The 17,358-nt window shown below is 32.3% G+C and overlaps 5 protein-coding genes across 6 annotated transcripts in view; 4 read left to right on the plus strand and 1 right to left on the minus strand.

Moving 5' to 3' along the window:
- LOC130672023 (CCR4-NOT transcription complex subunit 6-like) overlaps window positions 1-17,358 on the minus strand; it is a 309,023-nt gene that overhangs the window by 45,984 nt on the left and 245,681 nt on the right. The window lies entirely within an intron of this gene.
- Window positions 395-4,960, plus strand: LOC130672016 (neprilysin-1-like). The gene is made up of 17 exons (XM_057476198.1): window positions 395-546; window positions 615-769; window positions 1,017-1,178; window positions 1,246-1,329; window positions 1,394-1,593; window positions 1,898-2,098; window positions 2,169-2,264; window positions 2,322-2,463; window positions 2,531-2,648; window positions 3,225-3,492; window positions 3,563-3,666; window positions 3,727-3,788; window positions 3,861-3,912; window positions 3,999-4,066; window positions 4,132-4,280; window positions 4,356-4,526; window positions 4,608-4,960. Exons 1-17 carry the CDS (start codon window positions 527-529, stop codon window positions 4,782-4,784), a joined length of 2,229 nt encoding a protein of 742 aa, XP_057332181.1. The 5' UTR covers window positions 395-526; the 3' UTR covers window positions 4,785-4,960.
- On the plus strand, window positions 5,794-13,053 carry LOC130672006 (membrane metallo-endopeptidase-like 1). Its single transcript, XM_057476188.1, has 17 exons — window positions 5,794-5,941; window positions 6,009-6,169; window positions 6,231-6,392; window positions 6,461-6,544; window positions 6,610-6,809; window positions 6,869-7,069; window positions 7,140-7,226; window positions 7,286-7,427; window positions 8,117-8,234; window positions 8,360-8,627; window positions 8,693-8,796; window positions 8,866-8,924; window positions 8,997-9,048; window positions 12,106-12,173; window positions 12,242-12,393; window positions 12,457-12,627; window positions 12,709-13,053. Exons 1-17 carry the CDS (start codon window positions 5,922-5,924, stop codon window positions 12,967-12,969), a joined length of 2,310 nt encoding a protein of 769 aa, XP_057332171.1. The 5' UTR covers window positions 5,794-5,921; the 3' UTR covers window positions 12,970-13,053.
- LOC130672034 (uncharacterized) lies at window positions 9,056-11,712 on the plus strand. Its single transcript, XM_057476231.1, has 3 exons — window positions 9,056-9,547; window positions 9,715-10,598; window positions 10,963-11,712. The coding sequence occupies exons 2-3, from the start codon at window positions 10,072-10,074 to the stop codon at window positions 10,964-10,966; spliced, it is 531 nt and encodes a 176-aa protein (XP_057332214.1). The 5' UTR covers window positions 9,056-9,547; window positions 9,715-10,071; the 3' UTR covers window positions 10,967-11,712.
- LOC130672011 (neprilysin-1-like) lies at window positions 13,419-17,248 on the plus strand. The gene is made up of 17 exons (XM_057476193.1): window positions 13,419-13,532; window positions 13,816-13,976; window positions 14,054-14,215; window positions 14,276-14,359; window positions 14,423-14,622; window positions 14,692-14,892; window positions 14,962-15,048; window positions 15,107-15,248; window positions 15,306-15,423; window positions 15,547-15,814; window positions 15,887-15,984; window positions 16,057-16,115; window positions 16,186-16,237; window positions 16,296-16,363; window positions 16,431-16,582; window positions 16,652-16,822; window positions 16,904-17,248. The coding sequence occupies exons 1-17, from the start codon at window positions 13,513-13,515 to the stop codon at window positions 17,153-17,155; spliced, it is 2,295 nt and encodes a 764-aa protein (XP_057332176.1). The 5' UTR covers window positions 13,419-13,512; the 3' UTR covers window positions 17,156-17,248.

Genomic DNA, 17,358 nt, shown 5'->3' on the forward strand with positions numbered 1-17,358 from the left:
ATTTTCTTTTATGATAAAGAAAAAGTTTTGACCAAATTTCATTCGAATTGAAAGGGGTCGATTCCAACTATAGATCGACCTGATATGGAATTACTCATATTAATTAAAAATAAATTGTTATTAATTTCTGCATGTTCTGAGTTATGTAATTATTTTCCATTGACCTATGTTTGTGTGTGTAAGACAGATATCAGTAAACAGCATCCACTATTTTATTGGAAACGATATTTTAGGTCAGTTGGTGAAATATTGATTAAAAATAAATTTTTATCAATCTTCGCAAGTTCTGAGTTATATAATTATGTCATAGCCTTGTTATTATTTTCTATAAGTATATATTTAAAGTGATAGAAGTATGGACGTTGTACGAGATGATTACACAATGATCATAACAAATGCGACAAAAAATATTGTAATCGAAGAACGTGGTTTCACAAACATTCAGCAAAATCATATAAATAGATAATATAACGCTTTTGTCAGCTTACTCATCAGTTTTCGCTGAAAACGAGAACGCAAAGTAAAAATGGAGTTCAAAATAATACTGTAAGTATTTTTAGTCATAACAATAAATAGTTGTGTATTTCTTAGTAACATAACAAATTTTGCCGCAGGTTTTGCCTAACGGCCAGCACTTTCGGGAGTAACATAAGCCCATGGGAAAGTCACGATGGCAATAAAGATGATGGGTGGTTTTTAGATGCTGACAAAGATACTATTGAGGTCAGACCAATTAGTGTTTGTAATACTCCCGACTGCATACTTCTCGGTTCGTATTTATGATTCACTAGTAATTTATAGTGTAAAAAATTTTTAGGGCAAACGCGGCGTAAATTTTATAGTTATTGTAATTTCTTTAAAATAAATTTCACTCCGAGAGAAAGTTTTTTTTTAACATTGAAACTCCAGATCGGAAGGAGTGAATGCGAATAAAAGTCCTCTGAATTCTCTCCCTTTTTTTACTATGTAGTACCTCCATGATGAAAATTTTAGTATTATTTAATTGTTTTCTTTAGCTAAGGACCTTTCGGGCGCAATGAATACATCAGCAGATCCATGTGAGAATTTCTATGAGTACACATGCGGATTATTTAATAAAGTTCATCCTATTCCCCCTTCCGCTGGTACGTTTAGTAGACTTTTGTTGTTCCAACAATTGGTTTATGATCGTTTGAAAGGTGATTATCATAATTCATAATTAATTATTTTTTCCGAAACGTTACAAGTGAATTTTGTATTTATTAGGAATTTTGGAAACACCTGCTGTGCCGGACGATATTTTGCCACTGAGACAGGCCAAGAAATGGTATCAGTCTTGTATGGATACAGGTAAGTAATGAAATGTTCTTCGGGGAGTCTATTTCTGGTTCAAAATTTAACAATTTATTTACAGAGACACTCGAAAAACGAGGCTTGGATCCGATAGAATCTGTTTTGATGCAAGTTGGAGGCTGGCCGATGACTATTGACGCCGAAGAATGGGACGAAACTGAGCATCCTTGGCAGCGAATTGAGCAACACTATTTTCAAATCACTGGCTCTTATGTATTTTACAAATTTATGCCTGACTGGTCGAACACTACCGTGGTTAAAGTAATTTTATTATAAATTCAATTACGAATGTTTTACTGTTTTATGATGTACCTGAAGATCGGAACGTTTTTCGTGCAACGAAAATGAAAAAATTTATGAAATTCTACTGCTTAAGGGTGACGAGTAGTAATTGGGGGTGGCTACTATTTTCGGCTAGCATACTAGTGCCTATGAGAAACCTTTCAGAAATCTAGATTCAGTAGATACTTTACTTTTAATTTTGTTCTTTTATTTTCGTTCCGCAAAAAACGTTCCGATCTTTAGGTACATGTTTTATGTGGATTCTAAATAACTATCTATGCAGGTGGACAAAGGCGATCTTCCACTCCTCAAGAAGCTTCCGTTTGACTTCAAAAATTATGAAGGAGAAGAATATGAAAATTACAAGGAATTCATTTCAGCCGTAGCTCTACTTTTTGTTGCACACAACAGCGCAAATATTACTCTCGAAGATGTTAACAAGGATGTCGCGGATATGATTGAGTTCGAAAAACTATTGAATTTGGTAAAATTAATTTCAGTAATTATGAAAAATATTTATAGGTCATTATTTATCGAAATAATTTTTTTACTAGCTTTCAGACAGCGACAGCGAGGATGCCGAGATTGTCAAGACTATGGATGAGTTTCAAGAGTGGTACGACCAAAATACAGTCGATCAAGGCAACAAAGTATGTCCAATTATTATCTTACTTACGACCTTATTTATTAAAATATTTATTACGCAGGTCAGGGTGAAAAAATTAGTCAGAAGATTATTGGAAACAGTAAATCATGACCCAGAAAATGTCAAGTACTTATCAGTAGCCAGTATGGAGTATTTTGTTAAATTGCAGCAAATAATGAACTTCACTTCTAAGCGAACTATAAGTAAGAAATAGATTTATCTAAATTATTTATTAAAGATTATTACTTATTGCTAATTTGTTAATTTCAGTAAATTACATCCACTGGCATTTTATAAGTGAGATGCTTGCGTCAACGACCGAAGAAATGCGGGATGTATTTTTTGTGTTAATGAACAAATCGTTTGGAATCTCGGAAAGAGAGCCGCGGTATAAATTTTTCCATTTAATTATTTATTTTTCACGATCTACGTGTTGGCCGCGCGAGCCTTCGGCGCGTGAGGCAAACGCGAGCTTTAATAACGAATTTTTAACCTCCGTCACGCTCGAACCCGACTTTAGAATTAAAAATTTTAATTTTTGCTACAATAATCTACAAATGATGTTTATTAATGCAGTAAACTTTAATTTTTTTTAGATTTAAAACTGACCGAGAAAAAGCAATACATAGAGTTCTAGGTCTTAGATAATGTGTAAATCGAAAAGGAGATCACTCTAAAACCAAGTGTGTAGTCGAAATTAACACACTTGTCGAATAACATTGAAACGCTATAAGCAATCTATAGATTTTCAACACACCGTGAATCGTGTTTTAAGTGACTACAAAAAACTATAGTTTTGTTTATGGCCTTAAACATAGAACACACTTAATATGTGTTAAAATAATACACTTGTAACACACTTGGTTTTAGAGTGATACTGTATTATAATCGAAATCGTTTGTAGATCAATGTTGCGCCAAAAGTAAAAGTACAAGATCTTTTAATGAAAAAAATTTGTTTTTAGCTCAGTCGAGTGTGCAAAAGAAATAAAAATGTTCAAAGCCACTGGATACGCATTCGCTCAAAAATATTTTTCCAAAGACACCGATACTAATGTTAGAAGTATGGTCGACAACGTAGGCGAGGAAATGAAAATACAGATACAAAGATCAGATTGGCTGGATGATGATACTAAAAAAATAGTTACCGACAAAATAGACGATATGGGACTATTTGTAGGCACTCCTGAATGGTACAAAAACAGAACATACGTTCTAAATTCATACAAAGGGGTAAAATTTTTAATTTAACTTTCGGAATGAATAATTTAAAAAATTATTAACGCTTAATAAATACTTTCAGCTTGTTATCAGCAACAATCACTTCGATAATGTACTCAGCTATAAAAAATATGAAATGAGAGAAAACTTACGCCAGGCATTGGCCGGCATATCACCCGATGCAGCGTAATATTTAATTAACTTATGATTTTAAATGATTTTTACAATTTTTATTTTTTTTTCTAGTGAAGCGGAAGTAAACATACTCGAAGTTAATGCTTACTATGATCCGTACGCCAATACTATAGGTAAGACTAAGCTATGACAGTAAACATTATCCTTTAATATTTACATCAATTTTATAAATTTAAAATTTCTAGTTATACCTGCTGCCGATTTGCAGCCCCCATTTTTCACTTCGAGTCTTCCCAGGTTAGTATTGAAAACTATATAACAATTATATTTTATGGTAAAAAAATTTACTGGGTTAATAAATAATAATAATAATTATTATCTAGTAACGTTAACTACGGAATGATTGGAGCAGTGATCGGGCACGAATTAGGACACGCCTATGACGTTAACGGTATTTCAAAATGGAAATTTTCTAAAAAATAAATCAGGTTTTTATAATAAATATTTGTTTAACAGGGTTGAAAATAGGTCTACAACAACAAAAGCTCGAACTTCCTAAGGAGATAATGGACTTGTATAATCAACGCGCGGAATGTTTCCTCGATCAATTTAAAGAATACTTCACGCAGACGAGTTCTGATGACGATGATGATTCCGAAGATACAGTATTTATTTTATTTAATTAATTTGTTTTGATTTTTTAAAAAAGTCTGTCAATTAAATAATTTAAATTTACAAAGGGAAAGAAACTGAGTCGAAAGACTCAAGGAGAAAATATGGCGGATACGACAGGGCTGAACGCAGTTTTCGATGCCTGGAAGAGAATGATAGCAACGAAAGGTTCTGAAAGCAGACTACCTGGTTTTGAAAAGTATTCCGACGAGCAAATGTTCTTCATTGGATTTGGATCTGTACGTTTATTTTTAATTTTCGGCTGATTGTGGAAAAAAAATGACATTTTCAAATTAAATTTTAATTATGTTTGTTAACAGTTGTGGTGCACAGTATCTACGCCAGAGTATGCGAAAGCACAAAAGGCACAAGATGAACACAGTCCCGCGGATTTAAGAGTACTCGGCGCAATTTCAAATAGCGAGGAATTTGCTCGTGCTTTCAGTTGCCCGAAAGGAACTACGATGAACCCCGAAAAGAAATGTAACCTTTGGTAAACTATTGAGACACACACTGAACCCAAAAAAGCCGATCCAAGACCCAGGTACAAGAAACATCATCCCTGGGTTCTTTATTGGTATTTATTCCATTTACAAATACAATATATGTTGAACTATGATTTTTGAATATATATGTATCCATATATTTGAATAAAATAATTATATTTCTTCAATTATCTTTTAAATTTTGAATCCTTTCTTAGAAATTTAAATACTAATTAATATCATTGTTTTTTATACTTAATAAACAATTTAAGTAATACACTGAAAAGTCGGGAGCGAATATGGTTTTTATTTAAATTTGAACCCACTTTTGCCTTCAGAGTTTTGAAAAAAATCTCTTCATTTCCAGAATGAACAGGGAGTTTTTTTTTCAGCTACAACTTTACTTTAATCCGCATTCACTCTGATCTAATTGAGACTTTTTAAGTTAAAATTAACTCCTTTTCAGAGAGAATCAAATCAATAAGTTATCATCTACTCGGTATTCACTTTAATCTGTCTTTCCAAAAAATATTTACATCGTAAGATTTTTTTGAGTAGAGATAAAATCTTCCTGTCCTATATTTTTTCATACAGGCAGCTACAGATCCGCCTAGAATCAGGCAATACGGTCGACTTTATGATACGTTGGTATTTTGGGCCTAGCAAAGAAGTCTAAATATACAATCAATGTCTCTCAAAATTTGGTGGCTGCCATTTCTTAAGGGTTCCAGTGATCACAGTTTTCATTTGTGAAATTAATATTCATGTTCAAAGTTGATACTCAAACCTTTATATTATCATAAATTAATGAAATTCTCTTTTTCAACATTTCTTAGCTACAGCATATTTAGATAATTAATTATTCATACGGAAGTATATGTCGCACAGTGATATAATTATCATCAATAACAGCTCGGCGTATCCGTTCGCTAAAGTATTAAAAAAAATGGAGCTTAGTTCTTGAACGAATTTTCAAAACAGTTAAGCGATCGCATTTGCGGAAATGATTAAAATAATCATTACGGATGCACAATAAATTTAATCAGGAGACGTCATTTTATGTCCGTCCTGTAAACTAGTTTAAATATCCAATGTCTTTACTATCAGACTCATTCATTAGTCGTCGCTGAAAACTAAAACGCAAAAAAAATGAAGTTCAAAATAATCCTGTAAGTATTTCGATACATTGTAATAATTATTAGTGCATTTCTATGTATTGTATTAATTTTGCCCCAGGTTTTTCCTAACGGCCAGCACATTCGGGAAGATTATAAGCCCACGGAAAAACCACCATGATAGTGGCATTGGAGATCTTGGGTGGCTTTTTGATGTTGAAAATAATGAAGTAGAAAATGAACAATTAACTGTTTGTGAAACCGAGGACTGCGAAGCTCTTGGTTTGTGTTTATAATTAACTGATAATTATCCTCAGGATAAAACATTAATTTTTTTCTTCAGCTAAAGAACTTCTGCGCGGAGTAAATGAGTCAGTAGATCCATGTGAAAATTTTTATGAATTTTCATGCGGATCATGGGCAAAACATCATCCTATTCCTGCTTATACTCCTGTTTGGGGCAGACCTTACATGTTTCAACAAATGGTTTATCATCGTTTGAAAGGTATTTATAATAATTTACAACTAATTATTTTTCTACGAAAAGTTGTAAGTAAATTTTGTATTTATTAGGAATTTTGGAAACAAAACCTGAGCGAGATGATATTTTACCAGTGAGACAGGCCAAAAAATGGTATCGCTCTTGTATGAATACAGGCAAGTATTGAATGTTCTTTGGTCAGGCCGTTTTCTTAATGGATGATTTGAAAATTTGTTTACAGAGGCACTTGAGAAAAGAGGGTTGAAACCGATAGAATCAATTTTGATGCAAGTTGGAGGCTGGCCGATGACTATAGACGCCGAAGAATGGGACGAAAGTGAGCATCCGTGGCAGCGAATCGAGCAACACTATTTCCAAATCACTGGCTCTTATGTATTCTACAAATTTACGCCTGTTTGGTACAGAGATTCCACGGTCGAGGTAATTTAATTATTAATGTTTTACTGTTTTATGTGGATACTCAGTAATTTATTTTGTAGATGGTGAAAGGCGATCTTCCTCTTCTCAATAAGCTTCCGTTCAAATTTCACAATTACACCGGAGATGAATATGAAAACTACAAAGATTTTATTACTGCCGTAATTCAAATGTTCGTTGAACACAACAGCGCAAATATTTCTCATAAAATGATTGAGAAAGATGTCCACGATTTGATTGAGTTTGAAAAACAATTATCTATGGTAACATTGATTTTAGTATAAAAAAAAAATATTTATTGATCATTATTTATTAGAATCATTTTGTTACAAGATTCCAGAATATGACGACGAACCTGAGATGACTTTTGAAGAGTTTCAAGAGTGGTACGACGAAAAAACAGACGATAAAGGCAACAAAGTATGTTCAATTATTACTTTACTTATGAATTTATTGACTAAAATATTAATCTGATGCAGATTGATGTGAAAAAATTAATAAATCGATTATTGGAAATGGTAAATCATGACGTGAAAGAGTTTTCGAAATTAACGGCAGATAGTATGGATTATTTTGTTCAATTAAATGAATTATTGAACGAAACTCCTAAACGAACTATAGGTAAACAATTAATTTATGTAAATTATCCATGTACACTGTAAAAAATTCGCGGAGTGAATGCGGATTAAATCCGGAGTGAATGCGGAGTGAATGAATTTTTAATTATTCATTCCCCTCGGAGTGAAATTCACTCCGCAGGGGAGTTTTCGCGGAGTAGATAATTTTTTATTAATTTAATCCCTCTGGAGTGAAATTCACTCCGGAGCGGAGTTTTGAAAATATTATTAATAAAACATAACTCCATTCAATAAAATCGAAGTAAATATTCGTGTATTACATTATTGATCAGCTGATATGCACACACATACGCACATACATATTTAGGCACACACGCGCACTCGCACACACACGCACGCACACATTTTCACACACGCACAAATTTGCACACACGCACACATTTGCACACACGCACACATTTTCACACACACACACACAAACACACACACACACACACACACACACACACACACATTGTTTAGCGGAGTAAATTGGGAGTGAAATAAAATCCGCGTCACTCCGCAATCACTCCGCTAAAAAAAACTCCCAATTCACTCCGCATGCGGAGTGATTTTTTTCAAAACTCCGGAACTCCGAGTGGCGGAGTGAATGCGGAGTGAATTCGGATTTAATTTCACTCCGGATTTTTCACAGTGTAACAGTCTAACAAATTTTTGATTTACTAATTCTAGTTAATTATATTCACTGGCATTTCGTGAGTGACATGCTCGCGGCGACGACTGAGAAAATGCGTGATATATTTTTTACGTTAATGGAACACGAGTTTGGAGTCAAGGAACGAGAGCCACGGTATCTATTTCCCCGCAATATTTATTTTTGAAGCTTGTAGAGATGAAGAGCCTTCGGCCTGTGAAGGAAACGCGAGCATTGATATCGAATTTTTTTGAGAGTTCAATGAAAATATTTTTTTTTAGGTGGATCGAGTGTACGAAAGAGATGAAAATGGTCAAAGCCACTGCGTACGCATTTTCATCGAAATATTTTTCCAAAGAAGTTGATACCAATGTTAGAACTATGGTCGATGATATTCGCGACGAAATGGAATTGCAGATTGAAAAATCAAATTGGCTAGATGATGAAACTAAAAAAATAGCAACGGACAAGCTACAAAAGATGGGACTATTTGTTGGCACACCTGACTGGTTTAAAAATAGTACCCACGTTCTCAATTCCTACAAAGGGGTAAAATTTTTAAATTAACTTTATAAATTAATAAATTAACATTAACGCGCAATAAATGTTTCTAGCTGGTTATCGGTGTCGACCATTTCGATAACGTACTGAGTTACAAAAAATATGAAATCAGAGAAAAATTACGCCAGTCACTGGCGGGTGAATTATCTATCGAAGAGTAAAATTGAATTTACATATGAATTATTATTGTTTTTAATTATTTTTACTATTAAAATTTTTTTTTTAGTGAAGAAGTCGATCCGCTTCTTGTTAACGCATACTATGATCCTCATTCTAATTTTATGGGTAAGAATAAGTTATAAAAACGAATATAATCCTTGAATATTTACATTAATTTTATAAATTAAAAATTTTTAGCTATACCTGCTGCCGATTTGCAGCCTCCATTCTTCACTGTAAATCTTCCCCAGTCAGTATTAAAAATTATATTTTACTCTCTAAACATGAATAAGTGAAATAAGTGAATATTTACTAATTCTGAGTGCTAACCGAACCACTTTTTGAAATTAGTTGTTCGATTTGCACTTGGAATTAGCGAATATTCATTCATTTTTACTAATTCATGTTTAGAGCCCCCATGAAAAAAATTTATAAAAAAAATATATTAAAAATACATAAAAAATATATAAATATATATAAAATATGTATAAAAAATATATTTTAAGGGGTTAGGGGTAGTCAGAATTTTCAAAAAATCGATTTTTTTTTTTTTGCATTTTCTTAAAGTATAATATTTTTAAAATATTGTGTGAAAATTTGAAGTGAATCCGACAAATTCTTTTCGAGTTATTTAACAATGACCAAAGGACGCTCGGGTGCTACGTGGCATTCGAGAGCAGGTAGCTAGAAACAGCTGCAAGCAACCGACCTTTCGGGTTTCATTGTCATGAATATCTCCCCATTTTAATGTATGTATAATTATATATATATATATATATATATATATATATATATATATATATATATATACATATATATATATATATATATATATATATATATATATATATATATATATATATATATATATATATATATATATATAAATCCTTCTACATATATTCACAATTTGTAGGTAGTACAAGAACTGAAAAATAATTTTTGGTTGCCAGTATACCTGTAGTCGTTGCACTGATCAGTCGATAGTTTTGTGATAAATTATTTCTCAAGTGAATTAAATTATTAACCATGGGACGTGATTCTAGAAAGGTTTCAAGAGAACTTCGGAGTTCTGAAAAAATTAATAAGTCGCGTTCAGTCAAAAGAAAGAATGTTTTTAATCCGAAAACAGCCGAACGTGATGAAAGTATTCAGAGTACATCTTCTAAAAAATTAAAACAAAACACTGAAGATGATGTACCTGAAGACAGCAGTACTGAATTTCGAATAATAAATTTGATGAAATTCGAGTGATGAAAAACCGAATCATGATATGTGTCCAAAAGGCGAAGAATCTTGGTGCTCTTACCAGCGCGCTGAAGCAAGAGGAGAGCTTGATACCTATTCTCACGATTATTCTCCCTTACCTTCTGATGTTTTAAAAGCTATCAAGCCTATATACGAAGGTCTTAGTAATGAAAATTTACTTTCAAGATGTGTAGGTGGATTCAATCAGAATAATAATGAAAGCTTTAACCAACTAGTATGGAAAATATGCCCAAAAACGGTAAATACTAGTTTTACTGTCGTACAAATAGCTGCATACGTTGCTATGTGTATATTTAATGAGGGTATAAATTCAGTATTAGTCTTGATGAATACACTAGGACTTAATTGTGGGCCTAATTCTCATCGGTATGCAGAAAGAATGGATGCTGCACGTATCAAAGTAGCAGATAAGCGCGCTAATGATAACACCCGAGAAGGTCGATTGCAACGTAGGCACCAGCAAATCAATATTTTGGAAGCTGCTATGACGGCTGAAGAGCTATTATATGGTCCAGGAATAGATGACTCAGTGTAAGTTATTAAATAATTCTTATAATTCGACATAAATCCATAGCAAAACTTTAAATGCGTTTTTCTCAAAACTATGTTTTCTGAACTGGTGATCACTGTAACTTAAAAACTGCTCGGTAGATTTCAATAAAATTTATTGTACTTTTGAAATACATTAAAAACTCGTGCCTGATCGAAGGATTTTTTTTTTTTTCAAAAATTTCGATTTTTTTTTAACAATAAACTGTCGGTTTTTTTCTCGAAAATTTGAAAAAAATTTCCTGAGGCCGCCATTTTGTTAATTTCGAAAAAAAAAAAAAAAGCTTCGATCAGGCACAAGATTATCTATTAATAAAACTAATTTTTCTTGTCCGATTGATTTTAGATGAATCTCCAAGGACTTATGATGATCACCGCAAAGGACTTCGGGAGGAACGGGCTCTACAAAAACAGCGATAACTTTTTGAATTATTAATTTTTTTTTTTGAAATTTTCGTGAAGTCAAATCGAAACGTGTTCTAATAAAGCTATGTTTTTATTTTTGTCAAATAAAGTAATTAACTACAAAAAAAAAATTATTGAAAATCATCATTTTTTCAGGCCTCTGAGTACCCCTAACCCCTTAAATAGCTAACTTTTGGCCGATTTTCGTATAGGGGAAGGGGGGGCAAAACGGGATAGGCCGGCAAAATGGGATACCCTCAAAATTTCGTCAAAATTTTTTTTTCTCGAAAAACTTTCGAAAATGGTCAAAAATGACATCTAGTATCATTTTACACTATTAAAAGCTAAAAAAAAACATTTTTATATTTTTTGCGAAAAGTATAATATTGGCGCCAATTTCAAATTTTGAAAAGAAATAACAAGGAAAAACTTCTTTAAAAATATGTTGAGAGTAAATTTTATTACTTACATCAATTTAGAAAGACATTATTACATCAATTTTATTCACTCGAAAAAAAAAAAAAATTTACTTTTTTGAGGGGTATCCCATTTTGCCCGCAGCAAATAAAAATTTTTTTTCTGATGGCAGTCTAACATTCGTTATATTTATTTCAAATAGAATCAAAATGAAGCCAATTTTACGATATTTATGTCCCTAAAAACTAAATTTTTCGTTAAATATCCCGTTTTGCCCCCCCTTCCCCTATATTTTATATATTTTAAATATATTAAAAATATATCTTAGAATATATAAAAAATATATTTTTTATATTTTTTTTTCTATGTTGTTAATTAACTCAACAATATATTTTTTTTATATTTTTAAATATAAGAAAAATATATTTTTCGTATATTTTTATACATGTATTTTTTATATATTTAAAATATATAAAATATATACGAAAATCGGCCAAAAGTTAGCTATTTAAAATATATTTTTTATACATATTTTTAATATATTGTATTTTTCATATATTTTTTTTATATGAAAAATATATTTTTTTTATAAATTTTTTTCATGGGGGAGAGTACAGTTAAAAAATTTACTGAAATAATAAAAATAATGATTACAATTATTATTTAGCAACGTCAACTACGGAATGATTGGGGCAGCGATCGGGCATGAAATAGGGCACGCCTATGACATTAACGGTATTTTTTTATGCAAATTATAAAACAACAAATCCATAAAACTTTATAAATAAATAATTATTCAACAGGGTTGAGAATTGGGCTATGGGAAGAAAATCTCACATTATCTGAGCATATAATGAACATGTATTACAAACGCGCGGAATGTTTCATTGATCAATTCAATAAATACTTTGGAGTCACGGAGCCTGAATACGACGGAACTACACCCGGACCCGCAGTATTTATTCAAATTACTTATAGAAATAAATGAAAAAAAAATTAACCGTTTAAATTTTTAAAGGAATGGAGCCCAGGACGTAAATCTCAAGGAGAAAATATGGCGGACACCACAGGGTTGCAAGCAGTCTACAAGGCCTGGAAGAAATTGATAGAAAAGAACGGTCCCGATAGTAAACTACCTGGTTTTGAAAAGTATTCCAACGACCAGATGTTCTTCATCGCATTTGGATCCGTACGTTTATTTTTATTCTTCGGCTGATTGTATTCAAAAAAATGATATCTTTACTTAAACTTTAATTATGCTCGTTAACAGTTGTGGTGCATAGAATCTACGGAAGAGTATGCGGAAGCACTAAAGGCACAAGATGAACACAGTCCGATGGACTTGAGAGTACTTGGCGCAGTTTCAAATACCAATGACTTTGCTCGTGCTTTCAATTGTCCGAAAGGCAGCCCGATGAATCCCGATAATAAATGCAATATCTGGAAAAGTGTTGAGGCTCATACTACCCCCGAAAAAGCCAATCGCGGTCGCAAGTACAAGAAACATCACCCCTGGGTTCTTAATTGGTGAAAATATTGTCAGCAATTGAATATTTGGCTTATAAATATGTTGAGTTATGATTTTTAAAAATATATTTAAAAAAATAGCAATTTATTACTTGAATTATTTTTTTTATCTCCAATCCCGTCCTTCAAAAACTAAATAATTATTTTTTTTGTTTTTATATTTAACGATAAATTTAATTAATGAGACTTTTCTTAGCCAAGATCATATCCGCCTGCATTTTATTTGTTGATTATGATAATTTTTTAAAATTAATTATTTATAAGGAAGCATCTGTTGCAGTGATATAATTTTTATAAAAAATTTTTCAAATAAATTCGTGTACTAGTTTTTTTAATATAAAATGGAATTTAACCCCGTGACCGATTTATATAAATGTGTAACGATTTTATTTATCGGAGATGATTAAAATAATCTGTGCGGATGCACTATATAATTAATCATGAGATTTAATATTATGTCCGTCCTGTAAACTAGTTTAAATATTCAATGTTTTTACTATCAGACTCATTCATTAGTTGTCGCTGAAAACTAAAACGTAAAATAAAAATGAAGTTCAAAATAATACTGTAAGTATTTAAAATGTACCTGAAGATCGGAACGTTTTTTACGCATCGAAAGTTAAAATAATTAGAGTCCAAAGGTGACTTAAGGGATATTTGGGAGTGGTCTGCAATTTTTGGGTGAAGTGCGAAACATTTCAGAAATCCAGATCCAGTAGATTTTTTACTTTTCATTGATTTTTTTTTATTTTTGTTCCGCGAAAAACGTTTCGATCTTCAGGTACATGTATTTAAATATATCGTAATAATTATTCGTGCGTTTATATGTAACATAATAATTTTGCCCCAGGTTTTTTCTAACGGCCAGCACATTTGGGAAGATCATAAGCCCACGGAAAAATCATCATGATAATGGCATTGAAGATCTTGGGTGGATTTTTGACATTGAAGCGCATGGCGAAGACAGCAAAGAAGCTACGGTTTGTGATACCGACGACTGCAGAAATCTCGGTCTGTATTTATTATTTACTGATGTTATCTGGAGAATTAAATATTTTTACTTGGATAAGTAACAATTATTTTCTCAGCTAACGAATTGAGGAGCGGAATTAATAAATCCGCAGATCCATGTGAAAATTTTTATGATTTCGTTTGTGGCTCATGGAGTTCTAATAATCCGCTACCTGGTTATACTCCAGTTTGGGGCAGACCTTTCCTGTTCCAAGAATTAGCGTACCGACGTGTGAAAGGTATTTTTTATAATTCATTATTTTTAACAAGAAGCTATGGGTAAATCGTCTATTCATTAGGAATTTTGGAGAAAGAACCTGAGCCACACGATATTTTGCCAGTGAGACAGGCCAAGAAATGGTATCGCTCTTGTATGGATACTGGTAAGTATTGAATGTCGTTGGTCAAGTTTTTTTCTGGAAGACAATTTAAAAATTTGTTTATAGAGGCGCTTGAAAGACGGGGGTTAAAACCGATAGAATCAATTTTGATGCAAGTTGGAGGCTGGCCGATGACTATTGACGCCGAGGAATGGGACGAAAACGAGCTTACGTGGCAGCGAATCGAACAGCATTATTTCCAAATCACTGGCTCTTATGTATTTTACAAATTTTTTCCTCTTTGGTTCGACAAGTCCATAATTACAGTAATTAAATCATCAATTTAAATACCAGTTTTACTGTTTTATGCGGATTCTAAATAATTATTTACGCAGATGGAGAAAGGCGACCTTCCACTCCTCGATAAACTTCCATTTGAGTTTAAAAATTATGAAGGAGAAGAATATGAAAATTACAAGCATTTCATTTCGGCCGTAATTCAAATGTTTGTTGAACACAACAGAGCAAACATTTCCCACAATATGATTGAGCAAGATGTCCGCGATTTGATTGAGTTCGAAAAACAATTATCTATGGTAAAATTTATTTTAGTAATAAAAGAAATATTTATTCGTCATTATTTATTTTAATTGTTTCGTTAAAAGATTGCAGAATATGACGACGAGGATCCCAAGACTTTTGATGAGTTCCAAAAGTGGTACGACGAAAAAACAGTCGATAAAAGCAACAAAGTATGTTCAATTATTACTTTACTTACGAATTTATCAATTAAAATTTTATTTGATGCAGGTTGATGTGAAAAAATTAATAAGTCGATTATTGGAAATGGTAAATCATGACGTAGAAAAGTTCACGTATTTGACGGCAGATAGTATGAATTATTTTGTTAAATTGAATGAATTAATGAACGAAACTCCTAAGCGCACTATAGGTAATTAATTAATTTTTCATTAAAGGATCTACGTTATTTCAAATTTATTTATTCTAGTCAATTATATTCACTGGCATTTTGTAAGTGAAATGCTCACGGCAACGACGGAAAAAATGCGTGATATATTTTTTACATTAATGGAAAACGAGTTTGGAATAAAGGAACGGGAGCCACGGTATAGATTTCTAAGTTTTATCAACGACGGACTCAGCGTTTGCTGCGCGAGCCTAAGGCTTTCGGAGCAAACGCGATTGTTTATGTCGAGTTTCTCGGTTTTTTGAACGGGAATTTTTTTTAGGTGGCTCGAGTGTACCAAGGAGATGAAAATGACTCAAGCAGCTGCATACGCATTCCTATCAAAATATTATTCTGAGAAAATAGAGGAAAATGTTATAAAAATGATTGAAACTATACGCGAGGAAATAAAGTTGCAGATTGAAAAATCAAGTTGGCTAGATGGAGACACTAAAAAAATAATCATAGACAAGTTACAGAGGATTGAATTGCTTATAGGGACGCCTGATTGGTTCAAAAATACAACTCTAGTTCTCAATTTATACAAAGGGGTATTAAATTAAATAATATAGGGAATGATTATAATAATTACCAGGTATTTATTGATTGTAAATGTATTTCAGTTGATAATTGGTTTTGATCATTTCGATAACGTACTAAGTTACAAAAAGTTTGAAACTAAAGAAAAGTTACGCAGGTCATTGAGTAGAGGAACGCGTCAGTGAGTGGAAAATAAATTTACTTTTATTTGTTAATAATTATTGTTGTTGATAAAATAAATTTTTTTTTTCAGGAAAGATAAGAATGTGTTGGCAATTCTCGCAGGGTATGATCCCGACGCTAATAATTTGCGTAAGAATTTATTCATTTTAGCTCAGGCATCATTTAGAGCCAGCATTTATAGTCTAAATTTATTATTCAGGTCTATCAGCCGCTAATTTCCAGCCTCCATTCTTCACTAAAAAACTTCCTCAGTAAGTAATTTAGATAAATAGTAACCTGGCTATTGTTTATTTATATTTTGTTATCTAGTAATGTCAACTACGGAATGATGGGCACAATTATTGGGCATGAGTTAGGCCACTCGTACGACATTTTTGGTACGAAAAAATACTGACAGTTAAAATAATTCATGTGATAGATTTTTAGAATAATATTTTCAAATAGGAATTCAAATTGGACCAGATGGAAATGAGACAGAAATATCAAAACAGATAATGGACATATATTACAAGCGAGCAGATTGTTTTCTTGATCAATTCAATAGATATTTCGGAGTCACGGAACCTGAATACGATGGAACCACCCCCGCATACGGTGTATTTATTTAAAAATATTTATTTCTATTTATCTAAAGCAGAAACTCTGAGCAATTTTATTTTTGAAAGGAAGGAGGCCCAGCTCGTAAAACCCGAGGAGAAAATATGGCCGACTCGACGGGACTCGATGTAGTTTATGACGCATACAGAAAAATGATTACAGCTGCTGGTGGAGACAATAAATTACCGGGTTTCGAAGAGTATTCTGACGACCAAATGTTTTTCATTGGATTTGGATCCGTACGTTGACGAATGACTGGTTGATTAATGAGATTAGAATAACATATTCTAGTAAATAATTTAAGTATTTTTGGTAAACAGTTGTGGTGCACGAAATCTACGGAGGAATACGCAGAAGCACTAAAAGATCGAGACGTCCATAGCCCGATGGATATGAGATTGATTGGCGCGGTTTCAAATACCAATGACTTTGCTCGCGCTTTCAATTGCCCGAGAGGCAGCCCCATGAACCCCGAAAATAAATGCAATATTTGGAAATCCGATGACACTAAAAAAGAATCAAAAATCTCTCGCAGATACAAAAAACATCATCCTTGGGTTCTTAATTGGTGAAAATAATTAAATATTTTAATGACAAATGAAAATTGATCTACAATTGTATTGAATTATGATTATTAAATGTATCTAAATAAAGGCAATTTATTGTGTAAATCTTTTTTTGAAATGTTTTTCATTCTATCTCTACATATAAAAAAAAAATTCTCGACTGAAGGTAAATATTCTTGATTCAAGAAAATTTTTTTGGAGACCTAAAT

This window comes from Microplitis mediator, chromosome 7 (assembly GCF_029852145.1).
Source record: "Microplitis mediator isolate UGA2020A chromosome 7, iyMicMedi2.1, whole genome shotgun sequence".
Classification (NCBI taxonomy): Eukaryota; Metazoa; Arthropoda; class Insecta; order Hymenoptera; family Braconidae; genus Microplitis; species Microplitis mediator.